Source organism: Scleropages formosus, chromosome 4, assembly GCF_900964775.1.
Source record: "Scleropages formosus chromosome 4, fSclFor1.1, whole genome shotgun sequence".
NCBI classification, from domain to species: Eukaryota; Metazoa; Chordata; class Actinopteri; order Osteoglossiformes; family Osteoglossidae; genus Scleropages; species Scleropages formosus.
Window position 1 is genome coordinate 37,965,546 of NC_041809.1, and position 23,349 is coordinate 37,988,894.

Sequence of the window (23,349 nt, forward strand, 5' to 3'; positions counted from 1 at the left end):
ACTTGACTGTGTTCATCAGACAGACAAACATCTCACATGTCAAACAGTTATCATGCACAACCAAATATAGCACCAGGTCTCTGGATTGAGATGCTGTTTGCAATCATAAGGCCCAGGCTGAGCCACACACACTTGCTCAATACCAGGAATCAGAGTGCAAAACACAAAGGAAGACCAGCAGCAGTCATCAGCACACACAGCCTTCAGAAAAGAAGCTGCGTACTTGCATATGGACAGCTCTAGTTTGTCAACTGATTACAGCGACACGACGCCAATGCAAATGGACAGGGCCATCTTGACATCAAGGGCACAGGCAGGCTTTATAGGCAATACTGCTCTTCATAAAAGCTATCCATAACCCTTTACCATGGCACACTCTCCCCCCGATTGCGGGCAAACCTTGCGCTCAACGATGCGTCGTTTCCACCTCCCTAACGGCGGTGCCCCCTCAAGGCGACACCACACCACGATGTGCTTGCCTGCAGTTATAAAATATATTGCGCGATGCAAAGCCTGTAATGCAGGGTAAACAGGATGAGGAGCAGGAGTGAGGAGCCGTTTGGGGCCGCCCCGCTTTTTAATGCCACGAGCACTCGCCTCCCTGCCAGTTCCCCCACATAGCTGCAGTGTGATCAGCCATACATCCCGCGCCGACAACCGGACAGCTGCATGCTGCTCAGGCCGAATCCAGCCCCCCCAACCCCCGTGATCCACTGCCGCCCCGTTTCTTTCCCTCTGCCCTTTTCTACTTTATGTACATAATAAGAGGAGACGTGCAGAGATAATTTATGACGGCAGGGGAATTAAAATCATTGTTCAGCCCAGCAGACACCTTGCCGAGCTTCTTCACCTTCGTTAAACTTCTTTTTCTTTCCCCTCCCCTTCCGCCTCCTCTCTGGTCTTTTCTGTGATGATGTATTACATGAGTGTTGGGGGGACAGAGAGAAAGAGAGAGAAGGGGAGCGAGAGAGGTAGCGGATCTTGCGGCAGTGGGGTCGTCTCCCACCACACCACGGTGTCACACAGGCCTCTCCCTGGCGCCTCACTCAACTTCCACACAACAAACCTCCAGCCTGATACTGCTCCAAGAGGAAGCATTTTTTTTTTTTCCATTTTTCATTTTTGTTTTTGAGGATTTACCTGTTAAAGCGTACCATTTCGACCTGTTCAGCAGGTCTTCTGTGGAGCCCCAACTGCTGGAAAGTAAGAAGTTTCTTCCCGAACGGCAGACCTTCTGGGAGAGCCGAGGCCGAGAGTGCCAGGGCTCATCCGACTAAGACAGTCAAGTCACTCTCCACCTTGCGACGGCACTTGTCCCCATTATCTGCCTGCCGACATCGACTAGATTATGCACACACGAAACAGAGAAATCCTGCCCTGAATTCTAACTGCGTCCTCTCTGACTTATCGATGCCATTTTCCCACACCAAACACCGGAATGAAGCAGGACTGCAACGTATCCAAGCTGAGCAGAGGAGAAGGAGACAAAAGGAGAAGCAAAGTGCGGTTACCGCACAAAAAAACCACGATTGCGGTACAGAAGAAACACGGACGGTGTGCATTTCTTGAATATTCTTTCTGCTGGCTCTGGTTCAGGACTAAATCAATGAAATGGTTTGGAACCACGTAAAATTCCACTGCATTAATGAGGACAGGAGGCAAGGACAAGGATTGCTGAGTGTTTGACTGTTTGCATTTTCCCGATCAGAGAAGAGCAGTCCTTGAAACAGATCGAAGCGACTTCATCCTGTGCTCTGAAGGTTCGTGAGCGTTGCGTCCCAGTTGGGGGGGGGGGGGGGGGCGCAGCGTTGGAGGGAGCCTCTCAGGCCCACGCGGCCGTGCAAACATTTCCCCCGCACGACGGCCCAGCAGAAGAATTCTAGCCCCAGGTCACCCACTGCAAAGATGAAAGAACCTCCATATCGAGCCCGAAAAAAAACTCATCTAACCTAGTTTATGACAACAATCTACCTTTGAAACTCATTAAAGGGCTTTCTGTTAGGACTGACGAGTATTATCAGCACAGATTAATCAGCGGAGACTTTAGATGAACTTCATTTTTTAAAAAGTAGTAACAGAGGGCTTTTTTGTCTTCAGATGAAAATCAATTAGTGGAGGTAAGGCCACAAGGAAAACCTACATCACTCATCGCCCGCCCAGTGGCAGCCCCGATGATTTGTCTTCCGAGCTTCGCTGATCAGGGGCTGGAGTCCCATCTCCCAGAAAATTAATTTCGTATCTATATTCTGAGCCCACTTTTCTTGTTTGGAGGACCTGTACACAAATTACTTCTAATCAAGGTTGATCCCTGATTGTAAGACGAGAACAAAGGAGTTGAGGAGCGTTCGAACTGTGGGTGGAGGTGTCTCTGCTGGTCCGCAGCGCTCCTCCGCCTCACCTGTTCTTTCTCCACCTCCTTCCACGCAGGGACCCCCAGGTGTACTCACCGACCAGACTCCTTGTCCAAGACCAGGCACTGCACAGAGTGGCGAAGGCAGTAGATCCCCCCAAAGACAGCGCACATCCTGGCAGGAGGACACACAGAGACAGAGTAAGAGCTAGATTGAGCGACACAACAGGGCATGATGTAAGGGGAGCGCTCCCTCACTGAATTTCATTCGTTTATCAACCGTGACATAAAGAATCTATGCATTTTGGCCAAAAACACACTTCCACCGTGTTTACCGAGCCCCAACCTCGACGGCAGAAAACTATTTCGTTCAGATGTACACGGCTAAACTCATGTGCCCCTCTTCCATTCAAACAAGACTCCGAGAGGAGATGATGTGACGCTTCTTAGGGTGGGAGTCCTGCCCACGTTAACAACCCCACCCTCTGGGCCAAGGCTAGCTAGCAGACTCCGGAATGCACGACCCATATGTGAGCGGCCGCTTTCTCCGTGAAGATGGGCAGCAGACAGGGGCACCGAGGAGGTGAACCACATGTGGGGAGCGGCAGGGGAATTAGGAACACAGCTGAGCCTGAACACAAAAAGAGAGACATAAAATGGGGAGGTAGGGGCTGGCCACGCCCCGTCATCACTCCCCCCAACCCACTGTGCCCCACTGTACCTGCTTGGGCCCCTCTATATTAATTATGAGACATGACATCTTAATAAAGTGCCGAGGATAAAAATCACTGGCAATCATGGAGCCCATCTAATGTCCTTAACAAAGGCTCCATTCAGACGTCGGGGAGCCCCTTTTGATGCCATTAACCCTAACTGACAGACGTTTAAACTGATATTACTCTAATTAACCGGCCGCTGTCCCCAGCAATGATGCAGCCCCCCAGCTGAAAGTCCCGGCCGAGGCTGCGGTCCTGGCTCACCCCTGTCCCCCGCGACATCACTCCGCATTACCGCTAAATTAACAGTTGTGAAAATCCCAGGCCTCCGAGCCCCCGCTCTTTATAGCCTCTAAATGCCATTTCAGTTCCTATCAGGGCGGGAATCAGGGATGTGATTTTTTAATACGGTGGCAAAACAATAGAAGCCATTAATAGCTGAACTTGTGACAGCGCGCTCGGCGATGATTTATGAGTTTGTGTATAATTTGATTATTCTATTAATTCCACTGATTACGGCCGCAGCTAATGTGGAGAAGGTCACATCCAAAATAAATCTCCGCTCCCGCCCGGCATTAACCCCCGCACAAAACAATTGCCTCCAACTAGTTATTTCTGTAATTAAAAAGGTAATGTAACAAGAAGCAAAAATAAGCTGGAGGCTCCAGCAGTGACACCTTGGCGAAGGCTAAAATAAACTGAGTGGCGCAGGGGGTGGGGGGGGAGTGGTGCTCTCCACGCCAGAAGCTTTTCAGCCATGCGAAGGCTGAGTCCTGCGCTCAGATCCACCTCTGCAGGTACGGGATGCCATTCCAGAGCCAGACCTTGTGAAAGGAACACAGTTTCCCAGGCGCAAGCTGCAACTCGGCAGCTGGACTGGCACCTGAAAACCATCCGCCAGCATCCACCAGCATTTCTTGGAGAGAGACGCTCCCGTTCCGAACCGACGGGACGGATCTTTCCTGGCTCCCGGCAACGCCGTTGGCTGCGAGCGCCTCGACGGGGGCCGAACGGGTTTCTCCTTCGGGCCTCGGCAGCATTCCACCAGCCTGCGTCTCTGCGAGGCCAACAGGACGGCATGTAGGCACTAAATAAAAACACAGGGCTCTCAGGTGAGCGCTCGTAAATTAGCCTCCCTGTTACTGCTCAGGCATGAGGCTCCGTGACATCCACATCAAACGCTACACTTGCTGGTACATTCCAATAGGAGATGGCTCTGGGCTTTATTACTTTCCTTCACCCTCTCGTGAAAAAAGCTGATGTCGGTACGATTTTAAGCACAGCTGCTCTCTTTAATTGTGAGTTTAGCATTGATCGCTCCTAACCTACAATAACCAAGTATTTCCTGGCATTTTCCAGCCTAGCAGTCGATTATGGCGTGCAATTAAGTCCATTAATCTAAATGATCTTTATTAGGTCCCCTGCGACTTCCCGGTAGTCCATGTAGAACAAAGCCAGAAGTTGCGGCCCACGTCCAGGCCTGTGTGTAAACAGGAGCGTGTTTCAACAGAGCTGCTGATTGTTTACATGCGGCGAACATTCATATTTCTGAATCCAATCGAAGGCCAAAGATTTAAAGGTCCTGAGAGGGTTCCTATGGCCAAGTGGTTTACAAGCGTTTGCGGGCGCAGGCGATAAATCCCGCCACGTCCAGGAAACGCTAAACAAACAAAATTACAGCGTATAAACAGCCACTACCTGTCAAGTTCATTACCTGACTCACACAGCTCTAATCTCAGGAGCAGGGCGGCAGAGCGGGGGGCTAATGGTCGGCCAATAATTAAACGAAAACAAAACTCCGTTCCGCCTGGCGAGCCGTTCAGAGAAAATTAAATCCAGTTTGATCCAAATATATTAGACGTTTATTACCCCTCACAAAAAGCTGCACAGGAAATATGATCTGTGACTGGGTGTGCAAGACAAGGAAAAAAAAAAAAAAAAAAACATCATGTGCACTAATGAATGCATTTCCCCATCCTCGCAATCCGTTTCATTCTGACTGTTGTCTGATTGGAACATCATAATCCAGCAAGAAAATCAAAGCTGTGTCATGGCTAAATGCTTTCTTCTCATGGAATGAATTATCTCGCCCCCCCTTCCCCGAGTGCGGGTGCCACATGCAGGCCAGGCCACATGTGTCAAAGAGACAGAGGAGGCGAAAGGCAACGCGCCCAAAGGTTATTTACAAATTAAAAAGTCTTTTCCTGTCAAAACTTGAGGAATAATACGGGCAAGGACACAGAAGCATTCCATAGCTTTATTAGCGGCACTGCTCGTTGATCTGTGAATAACCCGAAAGAATGAGGATTATTGAGTTTGCATGGCCATCTATCCATCCATCACCTGCGAGCAGGTATCAGAGTGATGGATGGTCCCGCCTTCCGCCATCTTTTTCCTCCTCACTCGGCTCGTCCGCTTCCCGGGAGAGTGAACAACAAACCGGCCAGCAAAATAAATAGCGGCCTCCTTGCTTACTGCTGCCACTCTGCCCCCGTTTTGACTTTGTACCTTCTGCATCTCCCCGTAACGCCCCCCGGGGGGGTGTGTGACAGTTACTGAACCAGACCTGTGACCATTTGGGTCAGGGCTTTGAATCCCAGGTGAGATGCTCCAGCCTCCCCATAAAACAATTTGGTTGACCCATAGAGCACTAGAGAAACAAAGAGCTGTACAATGTCAGTAAGAGAGACTCCTGCCGAAAGCCTCTCCAGCATAAAGGAAGTGAAGAACTAGATTTAAAACACAAAGAACACCCTCTGATGACCGGCCAGAAGTGACTGTATATAATGCGAATGCTGCCACGTTCACCCAGTGGCAGCTCCTTCTGTGCCGGGCCTGCAGCCCTGTTGGTGTCCAAGACAACTTGTACTGTTTAGTACTTACCAGAAATTTTTACTGGAGCAATTTATGGTGAATGCCTTGCTCAAATGTACTACAGCAGGAGCGGGGATTCGAACTTGGGTCTTGCAATTGCAAGGTAGTAGATCTAACCACTACGCCACCTGCTGTCCCCTTAACACACTTACCTTATACCCCTTCTACTGAGTCAGTGGTGTTGAACAGCTAAGTGGAAAAATACATTTTTTCCCTCCTTGTGCAATGTAAGATACAGCAGCGCTCTGCAATTACAGAAAACAGTAGCGAGATATGTTCACAATAACTAACTGCTCGTGTACCGCACGAAAGTTAAATAAATTAGGCTAAAACGAAACACCAAAAGCACTGAAAGGGAACATAATGTTAAAGTCCCCATGTTTGCACCCAATCTCTCTCACTGTGTCCTTGAGGCCCAACTTGCACTTGAATCTCCGGCAGCCAAGTTTCGTTGACCCCCTCCCTCACCGCACTGGGGGCCCAGCGTCGGCTGCCGGCTCACAGGAGGCTGTCGCGGGGCATCTCGCAACCTCCGCAGCGCACACAGCTCTAAGTGCTGCAGTTTCACAGGAGAAGTCCCCAAGGCCAGCGGTGATAAAAGCTGCTACTCGATACCCGGGGAGTTTTGCTCTGATGGCAAGCGCACAACCACTGCTGCAGCAGCCAACATCCTCCCAACTCTCACCAGCTTCAACAACAACACACCAAGAGAGTCAGGCACTACGGGCTCATTTTCCCACCATTCACCCTTTCGCAGTGGTTTAGCGATTCACATTTCTGGAGAAAATGAGAAACGACGCAGCATACAAAAGAGGACAGGATCGCTGTATTAGTAGAATCAGTAGAAATGAAGAGCAGCCTGAAGAAACACAAGGACTAGAACGACGGAGCACAATGGGAGGGCAGGCCTGGATCTTACCTGCAGAAGCACTGTGGGATTTCTCCCAGGCCGTAGATGGGGAAGAGGAATGGTGTATTGCCGTAGCGCCCGAGTGACCGCAGGAAATGCTGTGTGGACCTTAGACCCTCCTCCGTGTGCGTCTCTCGAGGTACCATGGCAATGGAGTGCAAGACAAAGTGCTGGAGGTTCTCTGTCAGCATGTTGTTCTGCAAGAACTCCCAGAATGACCTTTCAGTGAAATCTGAAGGAAAAGATCAATACAGAATATCAATAAGAATTATACAAATGTAACCATCAAGACAAAACCTGGACATTTATCTACAGGAGGAACGCATTTAGTGGGGAAAAAGGTTATACCTACTTAGGAAAGAAACACCTACAAAACTTGTTAGTGACAAGAACCCCGCACCCTGATACTCCTCTGGATGCTGTTCGTAGTCCAGGCAGAAGGTGAGGAATTTCATCAGCATCCTCTTCTCCACCACTGTCAGCTCCTTACTACCAAAGACATCAGCTCGAGAGCAAGGCACCTGGAGAATAGGTAAGGGAGGATTTGTGTTGTGGTCACCAAAACCATCTGGAGGTCACAGACCCTAGTAATGGATTCACCACGATGGATGGCTCCCATTAGTCAAAACTGACACAAAGTGGATTAAGTGGGAAGTCTTAGATCACTGGTGTCTGGGTCACTCTTCAGCAGGCTGTTTTGGGTCAGGCCATCCTCCGGCACTCGATGGACACCCAGCGGCCACACTTCAGAGCGGCTTACTGTCGGACCGCTGGCCGAAAAACAACAGAGGAGCGGCCGAGAAAAAGCCTACAATTTCACAGCATTAGGCCAGCGGCCATTTTCCAATTATCCACTCGAGCAGAAGCGGAGGTGCACGACAAGCCGTGACCAGCGCAGCAGAAACTTCCGTCGAAATGGCCTGGAGTAGATGCCACACTGAAATCACATGGGTCGCCCCATGCCACTGCGCTCTTTACCAAAGAGCCTCACCTGAACCATGCTCATAGAAATGAGCTGCGGGAACAGATTATCATTTCAGGAAAGCACGTGAAGGCAGTGAATAACAGTAAGTATCTCTGAGTCTGTGGTTATTTCGTTCGGGGGCAGGAAAAAATGAAAGCAATATTTTGCGTTACCCAAGTAATCACACCCATTTGGAAGTAGAAAAGCTAAATCTCTCAATTTGTGTATGAAAAAAATGTTAATCTGTTTATTACTGCTCAGTGCCTGTAATTCCCTTCTTATCCATTATCTTAATGACAGACTAAAAATTCTGTTTGAAGAGTCTGGAATCTACATTACACATGTTTCAGATTTAAAGCAATCTACTTCACAGATGAAGGCTATGTTCTTGCAGCTCTGCTGGCCGGAAGGCTGAGTCTCTGTAACGCTGGAACGTACCAGGTAACATCAGGGTTTCACTATAGTAATATGCAAGCACTATTGGAGTAATGGCTGCTGCTGTTTTAAAGCTGTAATATTTGGATCTTGATGGAGTTATAAATGTTGACTGTAATTTACTAGGAGCTTCACTCATAAACGGACTTCTGGGTTTACAGTTGCATGCATTTAATAATAAGCATTTTGCTGGAAATTAGTGTTAAAGGTAAAAGGCTCCCTAGCAACATGTCGTCGGTGTCCTCTGATCACCGTCCATTAGTGAAAAGCAGAGTGAGACAGTTGTGCAGGTGACTGGTGCAAAGAGTGGGCTGAGATGTGGAGCAGGATGTTTGGAAACGGACAGCGAGCGGGTGGTCAGCGTCAGGTCCGAGAGCAGCGGAGTAACATCCGGGCTGTACCTGCTCCACCTTGCCTTGGCGGTAGGTGAGGATGCGGCTAACGTTCTTGAACTCCGCGTATCTGCTGACGTTGGATTTGATGAGCAGGTCCACCAACAAGCCGCGGGAGTACATGAGCTGGCATGGGGAGAGGGATAAGAGAGAACTACTTTGCATCTGATGTAGCTTCAACCACTCCTGACTCAGAGAGCTGTTTTCGACATGTTGGAATGGTCTATGATCCATGTACCTACTGTGTCCCCAGAGGATCTTAGCTTTTGAAGAACAACACTATGCCCTGCAGCTGTAAGGTCAACTCAGGCAACCTACCTTGGACACTAGGTCAATATTGAACCTGCGACCTTCCTTCACAATCTTCGTATAGCTGATCTTCTTCTTCTTGGCCTGCGTGGGGGCCGAGCCGGAGAGCTGCTCTTCACCCTGAGGCTCTCCATCACTGCTTAGTATCTGCTGATCCTCTGCAAGTGGGGCACATTCTTCTTGGTCCTGCTGCTCTGGGGGACTCTCTGAGAGTATGTCCAAAGTGGTTTCTCCCTCGTGATTTCTCCGGTTGTCCGTGGGGCTGGTGGCCTGGTTCCCCTCTTCACCCTCAGATTGCGGAGCTGGGCTCAGTGTGGAAATGGGAGTTGCATCTTCCTTCTTCTCTTCCTCATCTTCCTCTGGCTCCTCACTGCCAAGCAGAGGAAAGGAGATTAGCACTCTGGGAAACGGCAGTGTTCCAACACGCTATCAATCAAATTAAATCTTCAAATGGGTGTGCACATCTGTACTGCATTCAGGTGCTAGGTTACAGAGTAAACTGGACAAAGTGGAAACTGGAAAAAACAGGGATCTGCTTTCTGGAGCAACTCCCCACATCTGCGCCAAAAAAGTGAGCTTTCTGTTGACCAGTATGCAATGACGTTGCCATAGTAAGACTAATTTAACCGATGTGTTTGAATATTAGTCACCTGATGCACTAAATATAACAGAAAAAAGTTAAATTCAACAATCCAACAAAGTTTTAGGGTAAAAAATTCTCAACTCCTCCTCACATGTGTCTTTTTCCAGGGGAGGGGGAGGGGTTGTATCCTCTCTTTTTTAATTACAGCTCTGAGCATAATTTATGATTTACAATATGGAGCTGCTTACAGCAAAATTTTCTACTTAATTTAATTTTTTTTTTTGGACTGGAGCAAGAGCATCAATCACACTGACAGCTCTATTGTCAGCTGAGTCGTCACCTACAAGAGCAGGAAAGGAGAGGAGAGAGGATAGGGGACAGAGGTGTGCACATGGAAAGCAGATCAGCACGGTCTTCTGGTCTGGACCCCAAAGTCCCTCACCCCACCGCACACAAATCCATGCTTCTTTTTGGGGATCATTTTGGAGCTTAAACAGTCCTACAGATGTGCAAAAACATGTTCAAGGTGACATCCAAAAAAGTCTGAAAGTATATTCAGTGTCTGATGTGAACTGCAGAGATAGAAACAGCTTGTTCTTCAAAACCACAAATGGTTGTATGTTCACTTCCTGTTTTGCACACGCCCTGTGAACACAAGCGGAAAAGCGTGCAAAGTGCCAGCGCCGACTGGAGACACACCTAATGGCTTGATATATCAGAGACATTTTTGAAGGATGTAAACACAGAAAAATGTAAATACCTAAATAAACAGATTGTTAAATAAATGAATGAATGAATGAATGAATCTGTCTTTGATGTGTATCACTTGTTCCTGACCAAAACGCTAATTTAACACAGCATTCTTCTATGTATTGTACTAAGCCTTACTAAAGCACTGTTTCAATTAACCAAAGGAGAATGCTGAGAGGACATTCTCTCGAAGCAAAGGCTCTTGCTTAGTGGAAACACAGCTGTGACACGGTTCAGTGAGTGTCTGGATAACTGTCTCAAATCTTGTTCACAGCAGTCGACTGAATTTGAATAATGAGACAAATAGCAATTAAAGGCATTTCAACTAACAGGGAAAAAACACAAAGAAGCTAGCTGTTAACAATAAAATGACTTCACTATGAATTCAATTTTGCTTAGAACAAATGATTTAGAGAGAAAAGTCAAATTTAATTCATGAGTATGACCTTAAATATAATTATACCAAGAAATGATACCTGTTACCTATGCCTAAAGAACACCTGAAGTAAATTTATCAGATTTATCCAGTTGTAAGAGGTGCATGTAGCTGTCCATCCAGATTTTGTCACCCTCTGCCAGCTGAGCCTTAACCACTTCATTACCTGGTGTAGCAGAACACCTCGAGGTTGGAAATGGATGTGTCCATAGTGCTCAGCGGCAGGATGTCCTCTCCACTCTCCACCTTCCCGCTCCAGTCCAGCACCTCCTCGGGGCTCTGACCTCCCTGCTTTTGTGTAGACACGATTTACACATGTGGCTGGAAACACTGATGGATTGGAGGAAACACACTTTCATGCACAGTACAGGTTATCATTCTAAAGGCTGACCAGTTTCATCTATAGGAACTGAATGAGTTTACAGGTGTAATAAAAAGTAAGGTAAAGTAAGTACATACTTTGTTATCGTCAATCCAGGACAGGAGCCCATTGAACGTGAAACTGGCCCAATTTGCTGCATAGTAGCTTCTCCTGCAGGAACAACAGGCTTGTTCTAATCATCAGCTGTTGCCTTCTATTGATAGGAGCTTCGCCTCTGGCACTCTTTTCGATGAATAATCCGGGCTGCCCGGGAATTTTCTAGACCCACCATAGAATCCAAGTGAGTCTAAAATTTCATTTCTGCGCAATCACAGGTCATAAACAGATCTTACATTTTACTGATGTGCTTATGATTAGAAAAACAGAATTAACTGACGGATCCTGATAGGAAAAAGTTAACTATATAATCAGAAAAGTACTCAAATACTGCAAAGACGACACAGCAATTATAGGTACAGGTACTTTCTGGACCACCTGCGAAGAGCTGAGGCTCAGAGTGCCACACGCTGGACTCGTCTCCTACGCCTGCTGGCTCATACCTGTCAACATGCAGGACCCTCTGTCCCACGCGGGCGCAGGCAGCGGCAATGACAGACTCGGAGAGGCCTGCGATGGACAGAGACAGGAGCCATTGTCAGTGCAGGAGGGGAAGCCATTGAGAGCGTTCCCGGGTCGGCGCTCGTCTGAATGAGACGGCAAATTCAATTTGAAAAATGCTTTGCGTTTGATTTGTGACCAGTGCCCCCCGTCTCCTGCAATCTCCTGCTCTTTTTATTACGTTTGCACAATCAGATGGCAATGATTTCTTTGGGACTTAAATTGCTCCTTTCATTAAAGCTGGGAGTGAAACGTCCGGAAAGAAAACACTTAGGCTTTTGTGGAGGGAGATCGGAGCTGGCAGTTGAATAGGCAGGAACCGGCAGAAGGAGGGAATCAATAGCTGCTTCACAAGCTGATGCGCAGGAGATAGAAATGTTATTTCATCTGCCTTGATCCTTCCATTTCGCCTCTCCTTCTCCTCCACCTGAACTTTAAATAAAAATGCTGAAATCTTAGAGTTGGGACTTGCAGTAGAAACCATAGCCAAGGTGAAGCAGAATATCAGCAGTGCTGGGCACTGAGATCCAGCTCAATTTACATATCTAACACAGAAAGGAGGACACAAACCAGCTGTGTGTGCCTGTGTGTGTGTGTTTGGGAGCGCACGTGAATGTGTGAGTGTGCGTGTGTGTGTGTGTGCGCGTGCGTGCGCGTGCGCTGGTGAGAGAGAGAGATTGAATGGCTCTGTAACAGAGGTGGCATTGAAAACAACACCATTAAGTCCCAGTGTCTGTCTCCATCCCTCTTCCTCTTCTCCCGGCCTTGCAGAGTCCCATCTCAGATGCACAATGGAAAAGTGATTTATTCCCACACAGGTGTCACAGCTTCATCCTCCTCCTGCCATTAAAGGCATGACATCTCCCAAGGTAAGCAAGGCAATCCCCTGCTGTACGTAGGCAAGTGTAGTACTGTAGCAGCCTGATCTGGGGCTAAAAGGTCGCAGGTTCGAGTCAAGGGGCTCTGGCAGTGCACCCTTGGCAAAGGTAGTAGTCGGAATGCAGTAAAATATTCAGCTCCAACAAACAGGTTCGGAATAAAAACCAGGAGCACAGAAAGCTGCTGTGAATAAAAAGGTCTGAAAACTAAATGACGTACATGCAATGACGACAATAATGTTAAAGAGAGAGCAACTGAGCGCGCTCACGGTTCAGTGGGAGGAGCCATTCAGTAGCAGAGATGCCAACGCTTTGACATGCGCCAGCCTGCGAGCCAAGACCACCGAGGGCCGAGTGGTCACGAGCGGCGCCGCTGGGTGGAAACACAAGCTGCTGACAGAACCCGCTTTCACCTCCCAGCTTTGGGACGATGCTGGAAAAACTTTAATTAATAATTGACCGCCTGCAACTCAGCTCCGTCTCAATCCATTCCCCAGTGGAAACAACGGTCGGTTGTATTTCTCTTCCCGGACAATTCTGAAGATGTTTTTAAAAAGGGTAAATAACCCCCGCCCGCCATCTTTTAATGCCATTTATCGTATCTGGTATTGATTTTTCCACATCATGTTTGCTAAAGACAAACATTACCTGCCATAAAGCTCTGGTGCCGAACAGACATGCTCCGCGATAAATAATAGATTGGGCAGGCAGGACTTTGATGACCGAGCAAAGCCCAAAATGCTTTCAGCAGGAATTGTATGAAATCATAAATCACTCTTCATTTCAGAGAGCATTCCAAAATGGATTCTATCTCTCTACCTTGAAAGTCATTTTGCACGTTATTTATAGCCAAGCCAGTAGCGCTTGGACGGCATGAAAGGGAAAAAACACACACATATACACACACACACACAGAGGGCTTCAGCAGGGCACAGACAGGGCAAGGCAAGACACTCCAGTGCCACACATGTAGCCCTTCCTTAGGTCAACAGTCATTGGTGGCTGGTCGGTCACGGGGCATATGCCCAACGTAGAGCCGTGAAGCTACCCTTTATTTCAACAGGGCTCATGACTGAGGGGAGAACTAAGAGAAACCCCAAGAGTACATGGAGTCTAAAAAGGCACGCAGACTTGACACTGAACCATCCGAGGAACAGGAACGTGTCCCTTGCCTTCAGAGAGTACAGCTACTTCTCGCTAACCTGCTTGCCGCTCTCCGGCTCTCTTTAGCTGCTTTTCCAAAAGTGCCGCCATGGATTCCTCACAGCGGATGGTTGTTGTTCTACACTGAAGGACACATAAAGGACTGCAATCTCCTCTCTTTATCAAAGCGATGACCTCATCACATAGCAGTCCGAGAGAGAGGATGTTTAGCTTGCAGAGGGACCAGGAACCAGGGCACAGAGGGAGATAAAATGTTTTTGCGCACAGAAACACACAAATACAATGAAATTCAGTGACAGAGGTCACAGAGTCATTAAAATTTATGCAAATACTGAGATTTAATTAGCAGGAAAAGGGTTCCAGCCATGGTCCATGGTCCATAGCTGAGGAGCTGCTCAGTGCATCTGCTCCTGCACTGATACCAGAACCGTGAACCAAGAGGGCCATCGACGGTGCTCCATAATCCAATAATTGCTAATGGAATCCATTTAATCCAACAGCCCTGGAGATGGATAGTTGCATTAACACAATAGCAGAAACAGCCCTGTAAGATGTCATGGCTTTTATTGCTGCACTTTTAAAGCCAGTGAGGTACAGAGCTGGGATGAGGTGGGCTAATTGGACATCTCAGTCACCACTGTCCTGGGACCGCATCAATTCCGCCCCTATCACCCACCTCCTCCGCCAACCACTGCCACCCTCTTCCCACTCTCCACCTCAACCGTCACAGCTCGCGTTAGGACACAGTGCTCGTTGCGGTAATTCTCCGATAATGGCTGTCATTTCCCCCCGGCGCTAGTATCGCATCTCACATCATCAGCACGGTAATGCCTGCAGGGTGACAGAGGCATAACATTGTAGTCTTTACCCCGTTGAAAATGCACCGATTGCAACTCATCATTCGTCCCCGTCGATTTAACGCTTAGGTGGCCCCTTGGTAATGAATTCGCTCGCTATGCCGAAACAAGCATCCCGATAAAACACAAACGGTCCTCATTTCACACAGAACGAAGGCCAGGACACCTGATTGTAGCCGTTTACCGTTTGATATCTCTCTGGTAGAAGAAAAGAAACAGTCTATCGAACCTTTTGTCAACAAAACCACCATGGAGAGTACAGACTGACGGAGCTGACGTACTCACAGAGCAAGGACACTTAACAAATCCTTCATGGGGTGATGAGCGGGGCTTCCCACAATATCACGACTGAGTGTCAGTACAGCTGCTGGTCACACGTCAGCACTTGGACTACAGTTACCCCCGTGAGTACGAGCAGGGGACCCAGAAAAGAGCTCCGGATCCACTACTCATCCAGCTTCTTGTGGGAGAGACACAGAACCGCCTTCCCTCGACTGTGGGCCACACTACCCTACAGATAAGCACGGCACAGCCTTCGAAACCAGCCGCTCATCTCTACAAGGACGCTCCTGAAAGTCCTGTTTGTCGGCAGCGGTGACCCATGCCTCAGCTGTACTCGCCATAAACTACGGTCTGAGGTGTCCCATCTGACGTTGCCTGGCTGAACGAATCCTGGCCTGGGTGCAAGACACCACGCTGATCTCTCGTCACACTATGGGCCGTAGCAAGTGAAGAGGGGGAGCGAGCGAGCGAGCGCATAGCGCTGGCCAGCCATGAACACCAGAGGCATGTGCGGTGAGGGATGGTGTGCTCATACCCGCTGTGTCCCTGGGCCCTTCCAAAGGGATGCTCCTTTCCTGTCGTATTAGCATGGTGCACCACCAGAGCTGGAGGGATGCATTTCAATAGGTAATTAAAAGTGGGTCATAAATCAAAGGCGCTCCCATAAATACAGGATTGCGGGCAGATTTAGCATGCCAGGGTCCCATAAAGCAGCATTAAAGGAAGTCTTAATAAAACACACAGCACTGAGCGGATAACCTGTCACTTCAGCCATGTCCCCCTATATTATTATTCCATTCGGGTGTGTCCCTGACGAGCCTTCCTGGAGGCCGGGTCAGAAGGCCAATTGATTTCCAGTGACAGTAGGAGAAGCCTTGACTCCCCCACAGTTGCTCTGAGGAGCTCCCCCAACACCAGCGCTTAACCAGCTGAGGCTGCAGGGGCAAATGTCTCCAGGGCAAAAGCAATAGAGGACTCACTTGCTATGGCCCAGGGGCCATAAAGCTGGGCAGTTGTGCCCTGCGTACGATCAACCTGTGTGCAGCATTTCCTGCTTGTCCATGTGCCACCAGGAGCACGCAGAGCTGTACATGGACACTAGGCACCGAAACCTCCAGGGACACGAGCCATACAAGATGTATACAGAGTGCAGTGCTGCCACACACATGCAATTCATGTGTTAAATATGCAAATATGCTCCTCCAATCTCTCACTGAGTATATAATAGCAGCCGGTGCACTGAGTCCATTGAAAGCAAGAATAACTCTGAAATGTAACCTCTGTGGCTTTAAAGAGGTAACTACAGGTGTGTGTTTGACAGGTACTTTAGTGACACCTCTCATGTCACACAAGAGAATCTCACACTTTTAGCATCTCCCCTCCCTTCCCCAAGCTAATATCTTAACAGAAGGTCCTGTTAGGTAGGAGCAAACAGAGGTGTTGCTTCATACTTGGAGAGAAGAGACGCTTTCAGAAAGCTGTGTTGCTACCTGTCAATGTCCCATAATAAGTACCTGATTTTGCACATCAGCTGAACATAAGAAACATGTCGTAGTTCCAACTGTAAAAGATTCTTGTGGTTCAGTAATAAGCTGGTGCACATCTTCCTGACATGGGTCAGCTCAGCTCCAGTAATAGGCAACCTTAGTGCACAGCAATATGCTTCCATCCTTAGTGATGCAGCCTTTCCTTTCTGTTCCATCATCTCACAATATGGCAGGGTGTTTCAGAATGTTTCAGGGTGTGTCAGAGGAGCAGGCAGGAAAATCTGCCAATCTTGTGTCTTCCCAGTGGTCAGAACTTGTTGCAACAGAACACTCTCCGTAGAGTCTTTGGCTTCTATATAACAAGCAGGAGTTGGTGGAATCCTTCATGAGGGCAAAACACCCTATTCCTGCAGAACACTGCCTCACCTTCAGTACTTCATGCTGGATCGTGTACCTGTCTTCACGGTAACGTACAGTTCCCCAAAAACATAGGTGACGACATTTTGACAATACCAAACTTTTTTCCACAATTCATGATCTTCACATGCAAATAGAAATCAATACTGAGATAGGCAAACATTTCCTACTCATTGAAAATAATGGAACATAAAAACATAGGACAGATGTTACCCAGCAGTGCCTTAGTAAGATATGCATAATTAGAAAAAAGCGTGGTTGTGCCGTTGTGCCCTCAGGAAAGGTACCTAACCTGAATTGTCAGTGCAAGATCCAGTGGTAAGTGGGTCTGGTGTAAGCCTCTCACCTGAGCAAACAGCCTCGAAAAAAAAGTGCCTGATAACCATGATTGCAGGACCAATGTAACTAATAAACCACGCACAATATGTTCTGAATGAATTGCACAATTAGTCCAAGTCATTCAAAGCCCGAATATCACTGCCTTTATTAGCACAAGAAAATATGCTGTGTGTGTGCAGTGAATCATAGTCAAAATGCAGTCTGTCAATTTCCCTGTGCTCACTTCTTCACAGCATTGTCCCAGATGAAGAGAAAAATGAGATTTGACACAAGGCTGTTTTCCCCAACTCCTCTGACAGGGCTGACACTTTGCCAGCTGAACGCCCGTAATGCTTCTATTAGTGATCTGACAATCACTGGGGTAATGATAGATGCCAGCTTTGTACATGATGGAGAGTGCATCTCTGTGCAGTACTACTGATTTTGGGACTCAAGTTTCCAATCATGCACAAATACTCAAACCTGACACATTCAGTCATCTTGAAACTAGTTCCTAAAAATATCGGCTCATTTACCAAAGTCAGTGGAAAGGGATTTTCATGTTCAGTTATTAAAATAGTTAGGGAACACAGAGGGAAAAATACTTATTTGACAACATAATGACTGAAATGAAGAAATGCTATCAGTAAAATTTTAACAAAATCATAGTTTATTGAGATCAAACTATTGAGCATGAACACAAGAAAGGTTAACCATATTTCAAAGAAAGAGCTTTTTTAATCGCTATTTTGTTTCATAAGCTATCTAGCCCTGTTTTCCTTTTACAAACAATAGTGATGGGAAAGGCATTAACATTCTGCATTTTCACACCACACACAAACTTCAAGTAACAGACTGACTGTTCCCTTTTATTTGGACCTTTGTCACTCTGCTGAATAAATGGCATCCGTAATAAAGCAAAGGATATTAGTCGTACTTAGTAACATCAGAGGCATCATCCAAATGGTTGACGGAGCCCTTTAAATAACTTTCAAATATCTCTGCGCCTGACCACCTACAGATGCCATCAAAATTAGTCATATGGATCCGAGGTCCCACAGCAGACACCCTCGCCACCCACCCCCCGGTGAGCGTCCAGGGGTGTCCGGATGGGGTTTGACAGGGCGCGACCATCCTGCCCCCTCCTCCCTAACACAGGTCACGGCCCAACAGATGGAAGGAAGATGCCATTAAGGCTCACAATATTCATAAACAACTGTTCCCTGTCTGCAATTCCTTTTGCACGTATAGCCTGGCATACAGGAGAAGGCTGGGAACCTGCGATGCACTCATGTTTGACAAACCTTGACATAGAAATAGAGGCCTGGACAGAAATAAAGCAGGCGGCCCATGCAGGCGTGTCACCCACAGCCGGGGGACCAGCTGATAATAGAGCTTTTGCATGAGAGGAAGCAGAAGTGGCACACAGACCTGCTCTTTTGTGCGCTATCAATCACAATGGGAAACGTCCCTTATAGCAAAGGCAATAACGTAACCACCACCACCACCCCCCAACTCGCACACAGCCCACCCTGCCCCTATCCTTTTGAAGAGTGAAGCACAGCACTGGGGAGAAGGCCCATCTCCAGCTGGCCTCCTTTCCTCTGCTAAGAACCAGGCCAGATTATAGTCACCTTGAACCCAAAGCTCTCCCAGAACTGCTGCTTCCACATGCCACAGCATCATCATCTGCTAAAAAATTTGGCATGGGCAAACCCTCCACGGTTCATTTTCATTTCCATAATGTGAAACCTTTTTTAATTAATCTGCAGTGTGTATGGGGAAAAAAAAAAGAAAAAAAAAAAAAATCAACGCCTTTTTCAGATGAAGAGCAAGTTGTAGCGCTTACTATACAGCATCTCAACGTGTCCAATGGGGGAAAGCTGCTTGCGTGATCAGTTTTATTGTTTCCTGTTGACTTTCAGAGTAATTATTTTGCCCTTCAGCAAAAACATGTTGAAGAAGGCGTTACTGGTAAAAGCTTTCTGACACTGGAAAAACTTGCTTTAAAAAAGAAGAGAAAAGATTTTAAAGCAAGCTGTTTTATGGGGGGTGCGGTGGCACAGTGGGGTTCGAGTCCCGCTTGGGGTGCCTTGTGATGGACTGGAATCCCATCCTGGGTGTGTCCCCTCCCCCTCCAGCCTTGAGCCCTGTGTTGCTGGGTTAGGCTCTGGTTTGCTGTGACCCCACTAGGGACAAGCGGTTTCAGTCAATGTGTGTGTGTGTGTGTGTGTGTGTGTGTGTGTGTGCAAGCTGTTTTAGGTGGACTTTGTTCACCACTCTAATTCAGATGAGATACTACTGCAGATGCACCATATGTGAGGTGAACATAAAATCAACAGGATTCTTAAATTATTCCAAATTACTATCACGATTAAATCTATACAAGGTCACTGTATTTACTCTGTACACGACACAGAATTACTGCAGGTACCTTGAGAGAGTGGCCTCTCAGAGCAACTTCAGGCTCTTGCCGCATAACTTGTGTACATGTCTAAAAAGGGAATACAGAAAAACCGACATTTTGTGCTTACAGATGAAAAATACCCTTTATACTTCAATGTTGCATCATAATTCTAACACTTGGTTGATGAACCACACCTTCGCGATGCGTTTCTTTAGTACCGACTCATGACAAATGTTGTTCATCGTTAATCCTGACGATAACAGATTGCTCATCAGATATTCTGACACATTGAGCCCGCCTTGCAAAACACTTGACAGCATGTGACTGAATGATTGACAAGAGGGTTATTGATCCCAGGATGAAAGGGGACAAGAGGTGCTACCAGATCCCAGGGTAAAAACAAGACCCAAACTAGAGACAGAATAAGGACAAGTGCAATTAAATTATGACAGGCAAAAGCAGGTATAAAACTTGAGTTTCCGTTGCTCTGAGACAAGTCTGGGATGAAAGCAAATGCAAAACACTGCAGGAAAGGCCAAGCGCAGAACTTGGGGGAAACTCGGAGCACCGTTGCAATTCGTCCTGTATATTTCGTGGAGAAGGTGCTGCGCTGTCAAGGGCCGGCGTCTCCGTGCAGGACACGGCCTTGGCCCTCGGGGCCACGCCACCACGGCTGTGCGTGGGTGGGTCACGGAGTGACTCGGGCACCGACACTCCTCTCCTGTGTCTAGACTAGTCTCAATGGCTACTATGGACACAATGGACAGTATGGACACAATGAATGGACAGCATGGCAGCTGGCTGCGTGTGTGTGTGCGCTCACAACACTCTGCTTCATCTAGACTAGTCCGACTAGTCTAGTCTAGTGTGTCACAGACACGCTTTAGAGCCAATCATGTGTGCGCCAGAGTTTCCTGGGCCAAGGCGAACAAAACTGAGGCAGTAAGAAGAGGAGCAGCGCCTCAGACCTCCTCGCCTCTGAGTGTGAGGAGGAGAAGAAGGAGAAGAAGAAGGCAAAGAAGAGCCATTAGATTAGCTAGCCGCTAGCCTAGTTAGCACTGTGAGTGTCTGTCACACGGCGGACAGCCTGGGTTTAGCAGCGAGCTGTAGTGTAGATGCATGCTGCTGTGACACACTGTGAATACCGTGAATACCACGGTAAAAACGGTTCCCTCACACTGCAGTCACTAGTAGTTCTTCCACGACGAGACGCAGCAGCTTCAACATTTTTTCAAGTGTGGAAGGAAACGCCTCAGTCTGTGTAGTAAAGCTGGAGACCTCTCTCCCTCCGTCCGTCCGTCGCGCTCGCTTGCCGGGGCTGTAAGAGGCTCTTGAAAAGCACCGAACTGTACCTAGGCTAACGCGCGCTTTTTATCAGCATTGTTAGAGTTTTCTTACCTGTCCCCAGTATCACAACATCGAACTCGGTGGGTAGGTTGTCGGCAGCCATCTTGGAATCTAAGTGGCGTCACGTGACCGTAACCAGGCGACGCGCGTGAGCACGGCGCTCATTGGAGGACTGCGCTGCGCTCGAGACGTCGCTCTGCGTAGACGAGTGCAAAGCGAACGTTGCTACATTTTCTACTTTTGCTGTCTTTTGTACCCGATACAGATGTTCAGTACAGCAGATATAATATATGTTTTTGCTTAATGTCAATGCTGTAATAGTCAAAACTTTTTTCTATTATTAATTCATTTGTTTCTTATTCATTATCCTTAGTTAGTAGCTATTTTATTCATTTATTTCCCCGTTACTATTTATTATAGCCGTCCTACAGACTAACGCCGGCCTGTAGGCTGTTTAGCTCTGGTCGTGTCACTATTTTAGCGGAACAATTCAGGGTAAGTACAGTATTTCTCACTCAACAGTACTACTGCCTGCAGCGGCACTAAAGACTTTGAGCTTGGACCATCATGTTTTTAACCACTAACTACTATGCTGCTTGAAATTTACATGGAAATACGCTGTTGTGCCACTACTCTAGACTACTACTACTAGATGTAAATAATTTACATCTGTTTACATGTGTTTCTTTTTTTTTAAGAAACCCATTTCTCAGTTGACACAACCATCCATAAATATGAAAGTTGCGGCCTGTGGTAAAAACTCTCTATTTTGTGAATGATACTGTCACAACTGCTTACTTTCTGTCCCATAACACGTGAGCTACCTTAGTAACTTATAAGCAACAGCACTGAATTTGCTTGAGAAGCTAAAAAAAAAATGCAACTATAATATTTCTTCTATAAACATCCATCCATCCATCCATCATCAACGCCTGCTTGTCCAGTGCCGTGGTCACGGTGGTGCGGAGACCACTCCAGTAGCATACGGTGTGTGTGAGCCACAGTATATCCTGGATGGGACATTGGTCCATTGTGGGGCAATCACACACACACACACACACACACACACACACCACACACCACACATACACACACACTCACTCACTATGGGCAGTTTACCTGAAATGGATGTCTTTGCAATGTTGGAGCAAACTGGAGCAACTGGAGGAAACCCATTTAGAAATTAATTGGGTACATATTAAATAAAGGGAAGAGGGACTATCATAGTGGTTAAGGGCATAGATTTCTGACCTCAAAGTTGTTAGTTGAGAGTCCAGGTCCTACTGCAAAACCCTTGACCTTCAGCAACTTATTTTCCTACATAGATTCAAATGAAAGGTTAGCTGCAATAATACACACACACACAAAGTCTACAACTGCTTGTCCCGAGCAGGGTCGCGGCAAGCCAGAGCCCAACCTGGCAACACAGGGCGCAAGGGGGAAGGGGACACACCCAGGATGGGATGCCAGTCCGCCGCAAGGCACCCCAAGCAGGACTCGAACCTCAGATCCACCATAAAGCAGGTGCCAGCTAAGCCCGCTGTGCCACCACGCCCCCGCGGCAATAAAAATAACATTAAAAACTTGAAGCCCTTTCTATGTACAGTGCTGCTTGAAAGTATGTGAGCCATGTAGAGAGTGTCGTTACTCTTGTTTAAACCATTAAAATAAACTTATAAAATGAATAAATCACTATGATTACCAAATGCAGTTCTATTATCTACCTGCTTTAACACATTTTTACATCTGCACTACTTGCATATTTCTACTACACACACAATTTCCTCTAAAGCAACATATGGAATTGGTCATTACACACATATTATGTCACGTGAGAAACACTGATTCTCATTGAATAACCATTTTTTGGTAAAACTAAGGGACACAAGGGGTTCACATTCTTTCAAGCAGCACCGTTTTTCCCTAATGGTGCTATTTGCTGTGAATAAGAGCATTTTTTGCCAAGGTTGCAAGCACATAGTTTCCAATGCTAAATGTTAGTCTTGCCTTATTGTCGAGAACACAGTTGCTGCTGAAGAAATACACTGGAAACTAAGTCACAGCAGTGCTGCTTTCTCCTTACCTGCAAATAGAACTCTCCATCTATGTCACTCTGGCACCTGTCACCAGCGCTTAATTTGCCAAACAGGAAAATCTATGTAGCTGATCACACTATTGGCTGGAGAGACAATGCATCTATATTCATACAGGAATGACAAAGTGCTGTTGAAGGGATGTCTTTGAAAACAAATGTCTGATATTGTTCTATGATGTGTTCAGCTGCAGAGTATTACAAGCGGTGAGTCCTTTTCTAGTCATTACTGAAACGAGAACCGCGTTTTATGTTTGTCTTTTCTCTTTGAATGTTATGTTTGAATATTTAATACGTAAATGTAATATTAATTGGGGTTGGTGTTAGTCAGGTCTTGTGACTGGGAAGCCCACAGAGGATGGTCACCTTTGTGCTCACTGTAAAACCCCCCTGTGACAATTC

At 47.1% G+C, this 23,349-nt stretch overlaps 1 protein-coding gene across 1 annotated transcript in view; it reads right to left on the bottom strand.

The window, feature by feature from the left end:
* The window catches only part of chm (CHM Rab escort protein), a 34,120-nt gene extending 13,155 nt beyond the window's left edge, over positions 1-20,965 (bottom strand). Inside the window, exons 1-9 of the mRNA XM_018752303.1 lie at positions 20,907-20,965; positions 11,641-11,707; positions 11,179-11,251; positions 10,886-11,010; positions 8,960-9,320; positions 8,651-8,767; positions 7,251-7,371; positions 6,860-7,082; positions 2,448-2,525 (exon numbers count right to left, since the gene is read on the bottom strand). Of these exons, the coding sequence (XP_018607819.1) occupies positions 2,448-2,525; positions 6,860-7,082; positions 7,251-7,371; positions 8,651-8,767; positions 8,960-9,320; positions 10,886-11,010; positions 11,179-11,251; positions 11,641-11,707; positions 20,907-20,958 (1,217 nt within the window). The 5' untranslated portion in view covers positions 20,959-20,965. The remainder of the gene's footprint in view (positions 1-2,447; positions 2,526-6,859; positions 7,083-7,250; positions 7,372-8,650; positions 8,768-8,959; positions 9,321-10,885; positions 11,011-11,178; positions 11,252-11,640; positions 11,708-20,906) is intronic.
* Between the last annotated feature and the right edge of the window lie 2,384 nt (positions 20,966-23,349).